The following is a 16,794-nucleotide window of genomic DNA, read 5'->3' on the forward strand; positions in this document are numbered from 1 at the left end:
ACAAGTCCACATTTCAAATTGGTTTTGGAGACTTTCGACATCGTGTCATCCGGACCAAAGGGGAAGCGAACCATCCAGACTGTTATCGACGCAAAGTTCAAAAGCCAGCATCTGTGATGGTATGGGGTTACATTAGTCCCCAAGGCATGGGTAACTTACACATCTGTGAAGGCACCATTAATGCTGAAAAGTACATACAGGTTTTGGAACAACATATGCTGCCATCTAAGCACCGTCTTTTTCATGGACGCCCCTGCTTATTTCAGTAAGACAATGCCAAGCCACATTCAGCAACAGCGTGGCTTTGTAAAAAAAAAAAGAATGCGGGTACTTTCCTTGCCCGCCTGCAGTCCAGACCTGTCTCCCACCCAAATTACTTAAACATTTCACCAAAGCCTATCTAATACATATTATCTAGACCATAAGGAAGTACTTTAAATGTAGATTAAAATTACCATAGGTCATCTTTCCCTCATGATCATTTCAACAAGTCCTCCCTCCCTTCTCACGCAATGAACTACCGTAAATTCCGGACCTTAAGCTGTACAAAGCGGTGCAGCTAATTTATGGATTTTTCTTCACTAACGACCATAATAAAAATAGTTTTCATAAAACACAAGCAGATACATTAAAAATGTGTGTTATGGTTTGTGCTACGGCACCATCTTTTGGACAAGTTCGCTAACTGTAGGTGTGGGGTGGTGTGAACATCTACAGTATTTCCTTCTGTTTAGTGTTTTCAACCGGAAGTACAAGTGTTGTACAGTGAAGTACAATTCTGTTCAGTCTTCTAGTTGTCCATAGCGTTTCTACCTGTATAGATTCTTCATGCATCACTTCATGCATTTGTACGTTTTAAAATACAACTACAATTATTCATACTTACTAAACCGTCCAATGTGCGATGTCGGTTATTATTATTTATCAGATTGAATTTTTCTATTATCTATAGCAGGGATGTCAAGAGTGTGCCCCGGAAGCCGTTCATTTGCGGCCCACAGCTAATGTTTTAAAGGCCCACGGCACATTCTAAAAATACTATTAAAATAAACAAAAACATAACAAAAGTGAAATAAAAAAGCTTAAAAGGTGAAATGTAATTTAGAAAAAGTTGCGATGTTGACTAATAAAACAAAGCTGTGTTTTTTCTTTCAAACTGTCATTGCTCAAAACATAATATTGAATCAAAACCAATGTTAATTGAATTATTGACTTATCCAAGGTTCGGGCTCCAGTACTCTGGAATGCCCTCCCGGTAACAGTTCGAGATGCTACCTCAGTAGAAGCATTTAAGTCTCACCTTAAAACTCATCTGTATACTCTAGCCTTTAAATAGACCTCCTTTTTAGACCAGTTGATCTGCCGCTTCTTTTCTTTCTCCTATGTCCCCCCCTCCCTTGTGGAGGGGGTCCAGTCCGATGACCATGGATGAAGTACTGGCTGTCCAGAGTCGAGACCCAGGATGGACCGCTCTTCGGGACCCAGGATGGACCGCTCGCCTGTATCGGTTGGGGACATCTCTACGCTGCTGATCCGCTTGAGATGGTTTCCTGTGGACGGGACTCTCGCTGCTGTCTTGGATCCGCTTGAACTGAACTCTCGCGGCTGTGTTGGAGCCACTATGGATTGAACTTTCACAGTATCATGTTAGACCCGCTCGACATCCATTGCTTTCGGTCCCCTAGAGAGGGGGGGTCGCCCACATCTGAGGTCCTCTCCAAGGTTTCTCATAGTCAGCATTTTCGCTGGCGTCCCACTGGATGTGAATTCTCTCAGCCCACTGGGTGTGAGTTTTCCTTGCCCTTTTGTGGGTTCTTCCGAGGATGTTGTAGTCGTAATGATTTGTGCAGTCCTTTGAGACATTTGTGATTTGGGGCTATATAAATAAACATTGATTGATTGATTGAAGGTTCCGATTACTTCACATCAAATATTCCACTTTGAAAAATTGTTTTGGTGGAAGATGTTGCATATTTTGTGTGTTTTCCATTAAAAACATAGTTTTGTTTGGCAAAAAAAGGGCAGAAAACAAACAAAAAAACAACATAACAAAACATAAAACATTTGAAATGGGGGATAGATCTGAAGTTGATGTAAATTCTAGAGATTTAAGCGTTAAATATAAAATGTATGGATGCCCTGGTACACAATTATCCTCATTTCATGACCAAAGCAAAACACTTTTTACACTTTTATACTGAAATAAATACACCTACAACTTATTAAATAAAAACATAGAAAAAACTACCAGCAGCGGTAAAGTTCAGATCCATGAAGGAAATAAGAAAGTGAATGAAGGTTTATAACTGAATACATTAAGATATGTATACAAATGTTTTCTTTTTTTATTATTATTTTTTAATGAATTAAGTAACGTTTATGACAACCTTTTTCCAAAACACAATATAGAATGTGAGATATAACAGGATAATGCATAGGTTTATAATTTTTTTTCAAAACGCTTACAAAAAAGGTGGACCCCAAAAATTTACCGTGGGACCCCATTTTTATGACTTGATGGAGTCCGTGGGACCCCATTTTGAAACTTCCTAGCGCCAACACTGCTGTCAACAGAGGAGGAAAAATACTTTATTTAAAAAATATATTATTTATAAAGCAAGTTCGAGTATCATTGGCAAATTTTCACCTTGTCCCCGCCTTGGCATGTGTCCTCTTTTTGGGATTTCAGATTATGGTCAGCCTAGGTAAACATCTACCATGTATGGAGATATCCGCTGACGTAACCATGGCAAACTACGTCAAAATCCTCTTAAATTCCAAACGGCTCGTCTGGAGCTGGAGCAGCGTCAGTTTTTTTTAATATCACCGTGAAGCCTCCATGGTTTGAATTTAAACTTTTGGGTATCCCAAATACACGAAATCAGGAACATTTGCTTTTGCATAACATGACCCCTTTAAGACATGTGTGCCAAGGACAGAGTGCGTTGAAGTATTCTGAATGCAGAGCAGTAAATACAGAATACTGGATTAGGAATGCCATTTATTTACTGATAATTCATTACAAAGGATACAGCAAAGTATAGACATATTAATAAAAGTGCAGAAAAAAGGTAAGTTAATGTTAACAATTGTAGTAATTTTTGGTCATGTTTCCTGAAAAGGTAACAACGCAGTGATGGCTTGGTATGCTTGGAACCCTGGCTGACTGAAGCACCTGGTAGTAGCGTCAATGTGTATAGCTGTGTCAAACTAGCGTAGATAACATACAGCGGAAAAGAACAAATGTTTTGTTTTCAGACGAATTCCGGCCTCACAACGAAGTGGTAGAGGTACTTTTCACCGAAGCAAGGACAGGCCAGAACCTTGGTACCGTTGGTGGCCACGTACGCCATGTTGTTTTTGAAGTCCTGAACATGGCAGATGTACTTGTCCTCACACTCGACTACGAGCTTGTTGCGAAAGATGATGTTATTCCGTTGAAGCGCGTTTCGGCCAGACAGTCTGGCGACCGGGACCGAGTCGCAAGAGTAACCTCTACGCGCACACTCACCTTTTGTCCTGATAAAGTACACTTCCCAATCTATTTTGTCAGCTTTAAAGAGCAAGCTTTTGTGAAATGGCGTACTGAACCTCTTCAATCCGGTTTCCAAGCGTGGGCCAATAGTGGGAGTATGATAGTATCCATTACCGTAACGGGGAAACGACCTCCTGTGGTAATTACTTTGGGAAACATACAGTATTTCATCTTCTCTCACGCTGTTAAACAGAATGCTCCATGGCTTGGCGGTGTAGATCCTGGGCTGGTAATTGTCATTTTCACTCAAATCGGGTTGTGAGGCCTTCGTACTGAAGAGCAGAACATTGAACAGCAACGCCTTGAACATCTTCTCCCGATACACGTTCTTATGAATATCATAGAGGGACGAGTTGACCTCCAGCTCATACAGTTTCTCAGCAGAGATCATTGGGAAGCGGACAAGATTTAGCAGCTCAACCTGGTCTTCCAAAGTGGACGAGTTGCCCTTCTCTTTGACCCAGCTCTCCACGGACCGAAGCAGAAAATACTCATCTGGCACCACCAGGTCTGTGCGGAATAGAAGGGTTGCGAGGATTCCCTTGGAGACGGTGAGCCAAGCAGGCGACTGGCTCAGTTTCTGGAAGTTCCAAGCCAGATACTGTATGCAGTTCTCCTGCAGGACAGGGTCTTCAGTTTCAATGGCGTACTGAAGAAGGGACACCTGGGTGTGAAATGTGGCATCCTCCGTGAGGATTTGGGTAAACATTCGGCCTATGTCCTCCATCAGTTGCTTCACCCTAAACTTGGAAGCCATCCAGTGTAGGCATTGCGCCGAGGCGAAGGTCACATCAATTTTACGAGTGTACAGGTACCTAATGACACACAGATTGGAGAAGATTCTTCAGGTAAACCATTACAGTCCACAAACGGCAAATCGTGGGTACCTCACAAAACTGGTGAAATGAGGTTGGCAAGACAAGTTGATGTCGACAATGGTAGCCTCCGACGTATTAAAGGACGGGAATTGCAAGAGGATGAATTTGTGAGCGCAGACGGTGGTCTCAGTCGTCTCCCAGGTGCCGTTGGGTCCAGTGATGCTCCGAAGGACGATCAGGAAGTCACAGCCTGTCCCGCTGTCAAACAGGGCGCCGAGCTCATCCTCCAGGTTGATGCTGTGGTCCAGCGAATGTGTGTAGTCCAGAACAGTAGCACTTCGATCTGGAATCATGACCCGGTGTGTTCAACTATGGGATGTTCTCGTATCTTACCTTGTCGGTTTAATACTTACTCCATGATTGGCAAATAACGCCAACGTCTTCCTTGTGGGTGCAGTCGCTCACCCCCCACTTGTTGATATTACAAGCAAAAAGACTCTTCTCTGTGCCGTCACATTTCACATCATCCAGCCAAATAGGCCCAGGTGCTGTGGCGAAAAATTAATGGGTACCATTTCAGAAGAGGTAAGCGCACCGATCCATTAATGGAAATTCCAAGTACAAAGTATCAGTATCAGCAATACTAGTCCTGTTTTTACCAATTGGATCAATATCTAAATTTGCAGCATCCCCCAACCATACATTTCAGTAGAGTAGAGTACTATGGAACCTCGATTAGTCAACTCATTATACAAACTTTTCGATTTACGAACTAACGTCCGGATAAAAAAAAAAATCTATGCTTTGTCGTACGAACCTTGTCTCTGAGTAAAAACATTTCATACACCCATCGTGTGCCTGCAGCGAGGCCATTTTGTGCCAGGCAGCACATCCATTGTGAGCTGGCTGATCGATATACTTGCCAACCTTGAGACCTCCGACTTCGGGGGGTGGGGGGCGTGGTTAAGAGGGATGACGTATATTTCACCAACTCGAGAATTTCATATATGAAATACTTGAATTTCAGTGAATTCTAGCTATATTTATTTTATTATATATATATAAATAAAAGAAATAGTTGAATTTCCGACGGCACCTATCAAATACACAGTAATAAAAACACAGTTGTTTTACTAACTGTACTGTGCTTGCTGGTTAGTAAAAAAACAACAACAATACTTACCTTTGACTATTTGAGTAACCTTTGTTCTGCCGTTTGCGTATTGGCGAGCGATCTCTGAATCCGGAATATCCTTCACGGATTTGTTGTAGACATCCGCAAATGAAAACGGGATGTTGCTTCCAGCTATCAGCATAGCCATCTTTGTCTCAGCATAAGTTACACCATCGGGTCTCCATTTTGCGAGGTGGGCCATAATACTGGGTTGTGAACGATGTTGCGCTGCGGACGCTTTGTGCTTCGCTGACCGTTCATGGCTGAGTATATCCGTTCGGCCGCCGTGTTCAATGGAGAAGTCTGTTCTACAAAATTTACAGGCAACATGCCCCTTCCTCTTCGAACTCTCCTGGATAAACTGAAATTCTTGTTTCCAATCGTTCTGGAACTTGAAAGCGTATTTCTTCATTTTGCCCGTCGACGGTGTAATATATTGGGTTGGAGTCAATAACCAGGCGACGTGATGAAGTTACGTCTCTTTACTGTGGGCTTCAGAACAAATGGAGAATATATTTACTTTCTATTCTATGTACACTAGATGGCAGTATTGTCCTGTTTAAGAGGGTCACAACATTGACTCAGGTCTGAATCAATGTTGGAGGGCGTGGCCTCCAGCTCTGCTTGAATTCCGGGAGATTTTCGGGAGGAAATTTGTCCCGGGAGGTTTTTGGGAGAGGCGCTGAATTTCGGGAGTCTCCCGGAAAATCCGAGAGGGTTGGCAAGTATGCTGATCGATATCCGTGCTCTTTCAGTCAGCAGATCATTGCTTTTTCTGTTACGCGTTGTTTTAGGCTTTTTACTTTTGCGAGCTCAATATGAGTCCAAAGAACGCAATGGACTTGCGATGTTTGCTTTGAAACATTCAAGAAGTATCCACAGCATTGACACCGCCCTTCCGCAGCCCGGCAAGAATAACAACCAACAAAGTAGATTTTATTTTTTATTCCGAGTACACCTGGCTGTTAAAGTTAAGGAGTTTTGTGATTTCAAACTGAGTGCACCACAGGGCTAGTGACAGCGTGTGTGCTTGTCGGAAGGGTGGCTGAAAATAAGGATAGTTCCGCTTCGTGTTGTTTTGACTTTGTATTTCAATAGAAAGTTTATCCATCACATTCTTGTTATGTTTGTGTGATTATACAGTACTGTATAGCACTTTAAAGTGTGGTCCAAGTGTAAAAACTTTTACAAGAATATTGACTTTTGTCAAGGCTGTTTACATTGTTTCTTATTGTTGGGTGAAATATTTTCTTCTTAAGGGGTGGGGCGCAACTGAAAATACTTGGGAAGCTCTGCTGTAAACTGTTCAAAATCAGTGAACACATAAAATTATATAGTAAAAAAAAACGTTTAAGGATTGAGTATTGATTGGAAAAGAATTGCATGATTTGGTCATTGAGGCTAGTAGCCATACAACTTGCAAAAAAATTAAATAAAAAAATAACACATTCTACTGTTTTACTGTGTGATCAGGAGAAGTGCTTCCCAACCACTGTGCTGCGATTCATTAGTACCCCGTGAAAAATCATCTGGTGTATCGAAGGAAATTACCCAGCTGAAAAAAAGTTAATGGATTTAGTATATATATATATATATATATATGTATATATATATATTAGGTGTGTGGGAAAAAATCCATTCGAATTGTGCGATTCAAAATTGATTCTCATTTTTAAAGAATAGATTTTTTTATTTTATTTATTTTAATCAATCCAACAAAACAATACACAGCAATACCATAACAATGCAATCCAATTCCAAAACCAAACCTGACCCAGCAACACTCAGAACTGCAATAAACAGAGCAATTGAGAGGAGACACAAACACGACACAGAACAAACCAAAAGTAGTGAAACAAAAATGAATATTATCAACAACAGTATCAATATTATTTATAATTTCAGCGTAGCAGTGATTAAAAATCCTTCATTGACATTATCATTAGACATAAAAAAAAGAACAATAGTCTCACAGTGGCTTACACTTGCATCGCATCTCATAAGCTTGACAACACACTGTGTCCAAAGTTTTCACAAAAATAAAATAAGTCATATTTTTGGTTCGTTTAATAGTTAAAACACATTTACATTATTGCAATCAGTTGATAAAACATGGTCCTTTACAACTATAAAAGCTTTTTACAAAAATCTACTACTCTGCTAGCGTGTTAGCAGACTGGGGTGGATCCTGCTGAAATCCTATGTATTGAATGAATAGATAATCTTTTTAAATCGGGAAAAAATAGTTTTCGAATCGAGAAACGTGTTGAATTGAAAAAAAAAAATCGATTTTCAATCGAATTGTGGGACACCCAAAAATTTGCAGCCCTAATATAACGCATCTTTGGCAGGGCCCCAGGCTTAATTGGGCCCTACCTAAGCAGAATTTTATTTGGAGCCCCCAATTACAAATTGTCTTCACACTTTTTTATTAGATTAAAACAAGATTTTTACGTTTTCGATCAAACGTAAATATTTTTTTATGTGTGTTTTTGTACTAAAACTAATTCCTAATAATGAATCATCATAACATCATTAAAATGTACAAACCTTCAGAACTCAACTCCAACCGGGATTTGAACCGCAAATGCTGTGCGACACAGGAGCCAGTTGGGACATATGGGTACAGCCCAAAAGAAGGAACTTATTGACAACTCTTTGACGTGCAGAAGGCACTCTGGGTAAAGTTGTACCTTATATGGACAATCCGCTGACGTCACACATGGCAAACACGTCACAGAGGGAGCCGATTACAAACAGCTTGTTTGGAGGAAGTATGAAGGAAGGCAACATTGTTTTATAAATATCTCTATCACGGTTTGATTTCAAGCTACTGGCTGAGCTTTATAATAGCTGATAAGAAATCAATAATAGAAGAATTAAGCGCTTTGTAAAGTTTAAGAAGTGTAGATGAAACCTTTAAGTAGAATAATAAGAGTCGAGAGAGAGGATAATGTAACAACTGTTGATGTGTCTGCATTGTCACTGTTAGTACATGACATGTGAGAGGGTGGATCGACCCATAAATAAGTGGTGTAATATCAAGATTTAGAGTGATTTAAAGTCATTTTAATTTTCGCACAATAATTTTTGTTTATTTTTGTTCACATTTTCAGAAAAAAAAAATGTCTGCACACAGGAGGACTTTGAGGGCAAAAGGTATTTCAATGAGTAGTTTTGAAATTAAATCAAACAATAGATGGCCGCTAACTTTTTGCAACTGAACGCTAAGAAAACGGAAATGCTGATTATCGGTCCTGCTAGACACTAACCTCTATTTAATTAATACCACCTTAACATTTGACAGCCAAACAATTACACAAGGCGACTCTGTAAAGAATCTGGGTATTGTCTTCGACCCAACTCTCTCATTTGAGTCACACACTAAAAGTGTTCCTAAAACGACCTTCTTTCATCTCCGTAATATCGCTAAAATGTGTTCCATTTTGTCCACTAGTGACGCTGAAATCATTATCCATGCGTTTGTTACGTCTCGTGTCGATTACTGTAACGTGTTATTTTCGGGTCTCCTTATGTGTAGCATTAAAAGATTACCGTTGGTACAAAATGCGGCTGCTAGACTTTTGACAAGAAGAAGAAGTTTGATCATATTAGGCCTACAATGGCTCACCTGCACTGGCTTCCTGTGCACTTAACTTGTGACTTTAAGGTTTAACTACTTACGTATAAAATACTACACGGTCTAGTTCCATCCTATTTTGCTGATTGTATTGTACCATATGTCCCGGCAAGAAATCTGCGTTCAAAGAACTCCGGCTTATTAGTGACTCCCAGAGCCCAAATAAAGTCTGCGGGCTATAGAGCGTTTTCCATTCGGGCTCCAGTACTCTGGAATGCCCTCCCGGTAACAGTTAGAGATGCTACCTCAGTAGAAGCATTTAAGTCCCATCTTAAAACTCATTTGTATACTCTGGCCTTTAAATAGACACAATTTTTAGACCAGTTGATCTGCCGTTTCTGCGCTAGCTGTCCAAAGTCAGGACCCAGGGTGGACCACTAGTCTGTGCGTCGGTTGGGGACGTCTCTGCGCTGCTGACCTGTCTCTGCTCAAGATGACCTCCTGCTGGCCCCACTATGGATTGGACTCTCACAATTATGTTAGATCCACTATGGACTGGACTCTCGCAATATTAAGCTAGATCCACTCGATGTCCATTGCACCGGTCGGCCAGTCGGGGGTCCCCACATCCGCGGCCCCCTCCAAGGTTTCTCATGCATTGTCCCATTGGGTTTAGTTTTTTTCTTGCCCTGATGTGGGATCTGAGCCGAGGATGTCGTTGTGGCTTGTGCAGCCCTTTGAGACACTCATGATTTAGGGCTATATAAGTAAACATTGATTGATTGATTGACTGATTTTGCCCTTGTTTAATTATTGTGTACTATTGATCTTGTTTTGCTGAAACAATTGTATGTAATCAAAGAGAATAAAGAAATAGTTTAAATATTGTGTTGATACCGTTAAACTGTCAATAGCACTCACCATAAATACATGTAAAAATGTACAGTTAATGAATGTGATCGGTATCGGTATTGGAATGGGTAGCATACATTTTTTCATTGGATGCCATTCATACAAAAGCAAGTCACGCCAGGTTTTTCTATGTAAAATGTGAATTTCATCCCGATAAAGAATGGGAAACACTGGAAAAAACACCTCCTCAAATCCTGTCAATATAATGATTATTTCACGAGATTTTTACGTTGTTATAATTTCCGATCATATAATAGTGTGGCACGTGATAAAAACTACCATGACTTGATTAACGTGGACCCCGACTTAAACACGTTGAAAAACGTATTCGGGTGTTACCATTTAGTGGTCAATTGTACCGAATATGTACTGAACTGTGCGATCTACAAATGAAAGTTTCAATCAATCAATCAATCAATCAAATGTTTAGGGGAGGTGTGTTGCTTCCACTTGGGGGTGCTAGAAGACTACAATAAACATAGTTTTAAATCCACTAAAGCCAGTATAAGTTTTCAAACAATGAGGCATCATCAGGGGATGTCAGAGGACACATTCTGTTGCAGGTTGAGGAGAAAAAAAGGAGGCAAGTGGAAAAGGTACATACATATATACATACATACACTGTACATGAATCTGCTGCCCTCTAGTGGACAATGGCATGAAGTGCAGCTTACAATACCAGTACCTTGTCCGTAGTTCTTCCCGATGACGACAGAAACAGCCCCGGGGAAATTGAGCTGACGACACACCACCTGAGCCTCAGCCATGTCCCAGCCGTCGTCGCACACGGTTCCCCATTTGCCATCGTGGTAGACTTCCACTCGGCCTTGCCACGGACTATTCAAACCAGAGAGCTTGATGGCGCCTTCTCGTACATCCGGGACACTTTCTGTTCACCACAGCACAACAGTCACGAGTCACCAGTGCGAAATGTTGAGTTGAAATATAAAAAATATATAATAATAATTTGTAGTAAATCATTATTTTTCCCAAAGGCATTTTTTCTTGCACTTATTTTTTTTAACTGTCAAACGGTTTTTATTTTTAGCTTCATTTTTTTCAGTCAATGGTAGTTTCGACACGAAAGGAGAGGAGCATTGGGGCGGGGCCTGGAGAACGACAACCCACTTCCTGCTTTTTAGATATTCTCAGCTATAGAAATATATATTTGTTCCCTAAGTGTGTGCGTTTTTGTGTGCATGTGTGTGTGAACTGTGAAGTGAACAAATTAATTTCAAAACCAAATAAGGGCCTTTTCTTTTCAAGTCTACCTCGACCAATGCACACAAAGCAGTGTTTAAGCACCGCCTTCCCCCCAACAACAACTCACCAAATAGGTGGAAATCGAAAGCGCTTCCAGAGACACTGAAAAGCAGAAGTGGCCAAAGAAGGGTAAGGACATTTCCACGTGAGTGCATTTTCACTTCCTCCATCTGGAAACCTGGCAATGAAAACAAATAAATGCAAAACTTAACTTGTGTTTAAATGCCTTAGATGCTAATGGAACAAAACATGAAAGCCATTCACACATTAAAAAAGGGTCACATGGATGACTTACATATGGGGCCATACATTCACACACACACATAAATATATATATATATGTGTGTGTGTGTGTGTGTATATATATATATATATATATATACACACACATATATATATATATATATATACATACATACATACATATATATGTGTATATATATGCGTGTGTGTAAGTGTGCATAAACTTGTGTATATACACTTACACACGTGTGTGTATATATATATATACACACACACACACACAAACATGTATATATATATATATATGTATATAGACACATATATGTATATATTATATACATAGGTGTATATATATAAATATATATACACACACATATATATATACACACACATATATATATATATATACACACACACATATATATATATACACATACACATTATATATATATATATACACACAGACAATATATATATATATACATATACACATACACACACATATATATGTATATATATACACACACACCCGTGTATTTATATATATACATTCATACATATATATGCATACACGTCTGTGTATATACACATACACACATATATACACACACACACATCCGTGTATTTATATATATACATACATACATATATATGCATACACGTCTGTGTATATACACATACACACACATATATACATATATATATATACATATATATATATATATATATACATACACGTCTGTGTATATACACATACACACATATATACACACACACACACCCGTGTATTTATATATATATACATACATACATATATATGCATACACGTCTGTGTATATACACATACACACATATATACACACACACACCCGTGTATTTATATATATATATATACATACATATATATGCATACACGTCTGTGTATATACATACACACACATATATATATATACATACATATATATGCATACACGTCTGTGTATATACACATACACACATATATACACACACACACATCCGTGTATTTATATATATACATACATACATATATATGCATACACGTCTGTGTATATACACATATACATACATACATATATATATATACACACACATATATATATATATATATATATACATACATAAATACATCTAAATATATATATATATACATACACACACACATGTATACATACATACATATAAATATATATATATATATATATAGATTTAAATCATATTACCTGTGTCAGCCTGCCTGCAAAGTCCCCTGGTCTCAAAGTGAGCTTCTCCTTTTATATCCTCTGCTAAGAATGCGACTCCTGCTGCTTTCCTTAAGTTTCATTTGGCTGAAAATGATGTTGCTCAACAGTCTTGTGGGCTCGGTTGAAAAACCGCCTAGGGGGCTCGGTTTCTTTGGAAAACTGAAAAGATCCTGGAGCATTAGAGACAAGCTGATGTGGTGTATCCGCAAAGTAGGTGTTTAATGTTGGAGCCAAGAGTAAAACAACAGACTGTACATACAGTATGTGCTGGAGGAACAAACAGTCGTATTGTAATCAGTGTCTTTTACATTCATGATGACAAGAAGACTGTGCTGTCCTGGAGAGGAAGGTACTCCTCATTGCTACTTTACATTGCTTCTGCTGGTGCTCATTGTCCAGCAGTTGATCCATACGGCCGTCCTTTAGAGAGAGGAAGCTGCGACAAGAACAGTGACAGGATTGTAAACAACATGGAACATCAGTGCTGCTTCTAGATGAACTCCAAGCCTTCGTATTTCACGTCCCCGATCTTGGTCTCCGGTAGTAGGATGCGTCCGTCCAGCGTGAAGGCCATGATGTACGTGGCAATTTTCCCGGCGTCTTCCTCTGACTTGAGCGCCAGGATGATCTGGTCGTCCGTGTTGGGCACGAACTTAAACGAGGAGAAGCCGTGGGTGGGGTCCAGCGGGCCCACCTGGCTAACGGTCACGTCTTTGAAGTCTGGCGAGCAGCTCAGGACAAGGTTGGTGCCCCGGCGCTCGTCCGCCGTCTCATCGTAGCGCTCCGTGCTGGCGCGGCGGGGCAGGAAGAACCAGCGCTGCAGCGTGTCGCTCCACACCGCCGACTCGTGAATGAGGTAACCTGCAGAGATGGGAGAACACGCAACCGTCAAGAAACGGGCGAGAAGAACCGAAGCCTCGTCAGAAAAACCGACCTGGAGGTTGTATTCCCGCTGCGGACTTCAGTGACTTGTACATGGGGACCCAGTTCTGGTGCTCCACGTCCCCGCGGAACCCCACCAACTTCACCCACTCGGGGTTGTCGTTGACAAATTCCCCAGACGTGGTGGTCCACTCCTTCCCCAGACCTCCAACGTACAGATGCTCGTCCTTCACCGCCAGCCACTCGGCTTTGAAGCCTGGCAAGAGAAGACATCCCCACCACGTTCAAACTACAACACGTCCAACGCAGACCTTTACCAAAATTAATAATCCTAAAATTCTTCTATCAAAAAAGAAATAAGTATTGCATTAACCATTGAAAAATGGCTACATAGCACCAGCATATTCATGAAAGAGAAAATTAGTTTTCTATTATTCCTCAAAATTAAATAAAGCAACATTTGATTCTTGGGTTCTTTAGGGTTTCATCCTGGGACTTCTTATTTCTAACCCATATAACTGATTTCAAAGATGTTTGTAGGATTGTACTAGTGTTGTCCCGATACCAATACCAAAATATTTCGGTACTTTTCTACATAAAGGGGACCACAAAAAATGTCATTATTGGCTTCTTTAAAAAAAAAAAAAAATCTGAGGGTACATTAAACATGTTTCTTATTGTAAGTTTGTCCTTAAATAAAATAGTGAACATATTAGACAACTTGTCTTTTAGTAGTAAGTAAATAAACAAAGGCTCCTAATTTAGTCTGCTGACAGCAACATAGTGTCATTTTCCATTTTATTATTTTGTCAAAATTATAAAGGGCAAGTGATAAAAAATGAATTATTCATCTACTTGTTCATTTACTGTTAATATCTGCTTACTTTCTCTTTTAACATGTTCTATCTACACTTCTGTTAAAGTGTAATATTCACTTATTCTTCTGTTGTTTGATACTTTACAGTAGTTTTGGATGATACCACAAATTTGGGTATCGATCCAATACCAAGTAGTTACAGGATCATACATTGGTCATATTCAAAGTCCTCATGTGTCCAGGGACATATTTCCTGAGTTAATAAACATAATATTAATGTTAAAAAAAGACGAAAAGATGTTGTGATGCTAAAAAATACTTGATGTAAACATAGTAGTATAAACCAGATACACATCTGTACTTGGTATCATTACAGTGGATATTAGGTGTAGATCCACAACATAATTTAAATTTAAAAAAAAAGAAGATTTTGTGATATTTGAAAATATCGATGTAATTATAGTAGTATCGACTAGATACACACCTGTACTTGGTATCATTACAGTGGATGTTAGGCGTGGATCCACAACATAATATGAATTTAAAACAATTTTAAAAAAAAGAAGATTTTGTGATGCTAAAAAAATATCGATGTAATCATAGCAGTACCGACTAGATACACACCTGTACTTGGTATCATTAAAGTGGATGTTAGGCGTGAATCCACAACATAATATACATTTTAAAAATAGAAGAAAAAAAAGATTTTGTGATGCTAAAAAAATATCGATGTAATCAGTAGAATTGACTAGATAGGCTCCTGTATTTGGTATCATCACAGTGGATGTTAGGTGTAGATCCACCAATGGCGTTTGTTTGGGGCGGTATAGCTCGGTTGGTAGAGTGGCCGTGCCAGCAACTTGAGGGTTCCAGGTTCGATCCCCGCTTCCACCATCCTAGTCACTGCCGTTGTGTCCTTGGGCTAGACCCTTTACCCACCTGCTCCCAGTGCCACCCACACTGGTTTAAATGTAACTTAGATATTGGATTTCACTGTGTAAAAGCGCTTTGAGTCACTAGAGAAAAGCTCTTTATAAATATAATTCACTTCACTTTGTTTATATTGTAGGGTCCCGGAAGAGTTGGTGCTGCAAGGAATTCTGGGGATTTGTTATGTAGTGTTTATGTTGTGTTGCGGTGCAAATACTCCTCCAAAATGTGTTCGTCATTGTTGTTTAGTGTGGCTTCACTATATAGCACATGTTTATGACAGTTTTGTAGTTGTTCACCTTTTGTGTGACATGTTGCTTAAGTATACTCTTCATTCATATGTGATTAGTGTGTTCAAAGTCAAGGTTTGTCTCGACGTTTTCAACTATAGACAACATTTTACTCACCCATTTTCATGGCTTCGATATACTGCGGTGTAAAGGGAAGCATGTAAATCTATCACGTGTTCTACAGGGACGATACCTAAAGGCATACTGAAATTAGATTTTCTTATTTAAACAGGGATAGCAGGTCCATTCTATGTGTCATACTTGATCATTTCGTGATATTGCCATATTTTTGCTGAAAGGATTTAGTAGAGAACATCGACGACAAAGTTGGCAATTTTTGGTCGCTAATAAAAAAGTCTTGCCTTAACCGGAAGTACCAAACGATGTGCGCGTGACGTTACAGGTTGTAGGGCTCCTTACATCCTCACATTGTTTATAATGTGAGCTTCCAGCAGCAAGACCTATTCGGACCGAGAATGCGACAATTTCCCCATTTATTTGAGCGAGGATGAAAGATTTGTGGATGAGGAAAGTTAGGGTGAAGCACAAAAAAAATAAAAATAAAAAGCGACGGCTCCAGGCGGCGTTTCAGATGTAATTAAGACACATTTACTAGGATAATTATAGAAGATCCCTTATCTGCTTATTGTTTTAATAGTGTTTTAGTGAGATTGTAAAGTCATACCTGAAAGTCGGATGGCTGCGGTGAACGCCAGTGTCTCTCATAGAAGCCAATGGAGGAGCCAAGATCACAGCTGCCTTTTTGAACTGCAGGAGGAAGTCGCATAATCCACTGAAGTCTCCGGTAAGAGCCGACTTAATATCACAATTTTCCCATCCAAAAACTTGCTGGTTGACGTAGAGAAACATGTTCGCTTGACCGCTCTGTGTTAAAGCTTCACAACAAAGAAACACAGGCTGTGTTTCGGTGCTAAAGGAAGCTGCAATCCACCGCTTTCCACCAACAGCATTATTCTTTATAGTCTTCATTATTAATTGAACAAATTGCAAAAGATTCAGCATCACAGATGTCCAAATTACTGTGTAATTATGCGATGAAAAGAGACGACTTTTAGCCGTGAGTGGTG

General features: G+C 39.6%; 2 protein-coding genes across 4 annotated transcripts in view; both read right to left on the minus strand.

Annotated features, from left to right (window-relative positions):
- Nucleotides 1-2,984: 2,984 nt before the first annotated feature.
- Nucleotides 2,985-12,906, minus strand: LOC133541697 (galectin-3-binding protein A-like). Its single transcript, XM_061885249.1, has 6 exons — nucleotides 12,767-12,906; nucleotides 11,350-11,460; nucleotides 10,705-10,908; nucleotides 4,767-4,901; nucleotides 4,423-4,696; nucleotides 2,985-4,350 (listed from the first exon to the last, which is right to left on the minus strand). The coding sequence occupies exons 2-6, from the start codon at nucleotides 11,450-11,452 to the stop codon at nucleotides 3,255-3,257; spliced, it is 1,812 nt and encodes a 603-aa protein (XP_061741233.1). The 5' UTR covers nucleotides 11,453-11,460; nucleotides 12,767-12,906; the 3' UTR covers nucleotides 2,985-3,254.
- A 76-nt stretch (nucleotides 12,907-12,982) lies between these two features.
- Nucleotides 12,983-16,794, minus strand: part of cant1a (calcium activated nucleotidase 1a) — a 31,170-nt gene continuing 27,358 nt past the window's right edge. For all 3 annotated transcript variants that reach the window (XM_061885252.1, XM_061885253.1, XM_061885251.1), the window contains exons 3-4: nucleotides 13,722-13,925; nucleotides 12,983-13,648 (exon numbers count right to left, since the gene is read on the minus strand). In XM_061885252.1, coding sequence (XP_061741236.1) covers nucleotides 13,278-13,648; nucleotides 13,722-13,925 — 575 coding nt within the window. In that variant the 3' untranslated portion in view covers nucleotides 12,983-13,277. The remainder of the gene's footprint in view (nucleotides 13,649-13,721; nucleotides 13,926-16,794) is intronic.

This window comes from Nerophis ophidion, linkage group LG23 (assembly GCF_033978795.1).
Source record: "Nerophis ophidion isolate RoL-2023_Sa linkage group LG23, RoL_Noph_v1.0, whole genome shotgun sequence".
Classification (NCBI taxonomy): Eukaryota; Metazoa; Chordata; class Actinopteri; order Syngnathiformes; family Syngnathidae; genus Nerophis; species Nerophis ophidion.

Excerpts from the sequence above, each read along its gene's own strand:
- LOC133541697 (XM_061885249.1), bottom strand. The coding sequence starts at position 11,452 with ATGGAGGAAGTGAAAATGCACTCACGTGGAAATGTCCTTACCCTTCTT. Across the intron at positions 10,909-11,349 it reads TTTCGATTTCCACCTATTTG|AAAGTGTCCCGGATGTACGA; the intron begins GTGAGTTGTTGT and ends TGTGGTGAACAG. Across the intron at positions 4,902-10,704 it reads CGGGAAGAACTACGGACAAG|CACCTGGGCCTATTTGGCTG; the intron begins GTACTGGTATTG and ends TTTTCGCCACAG.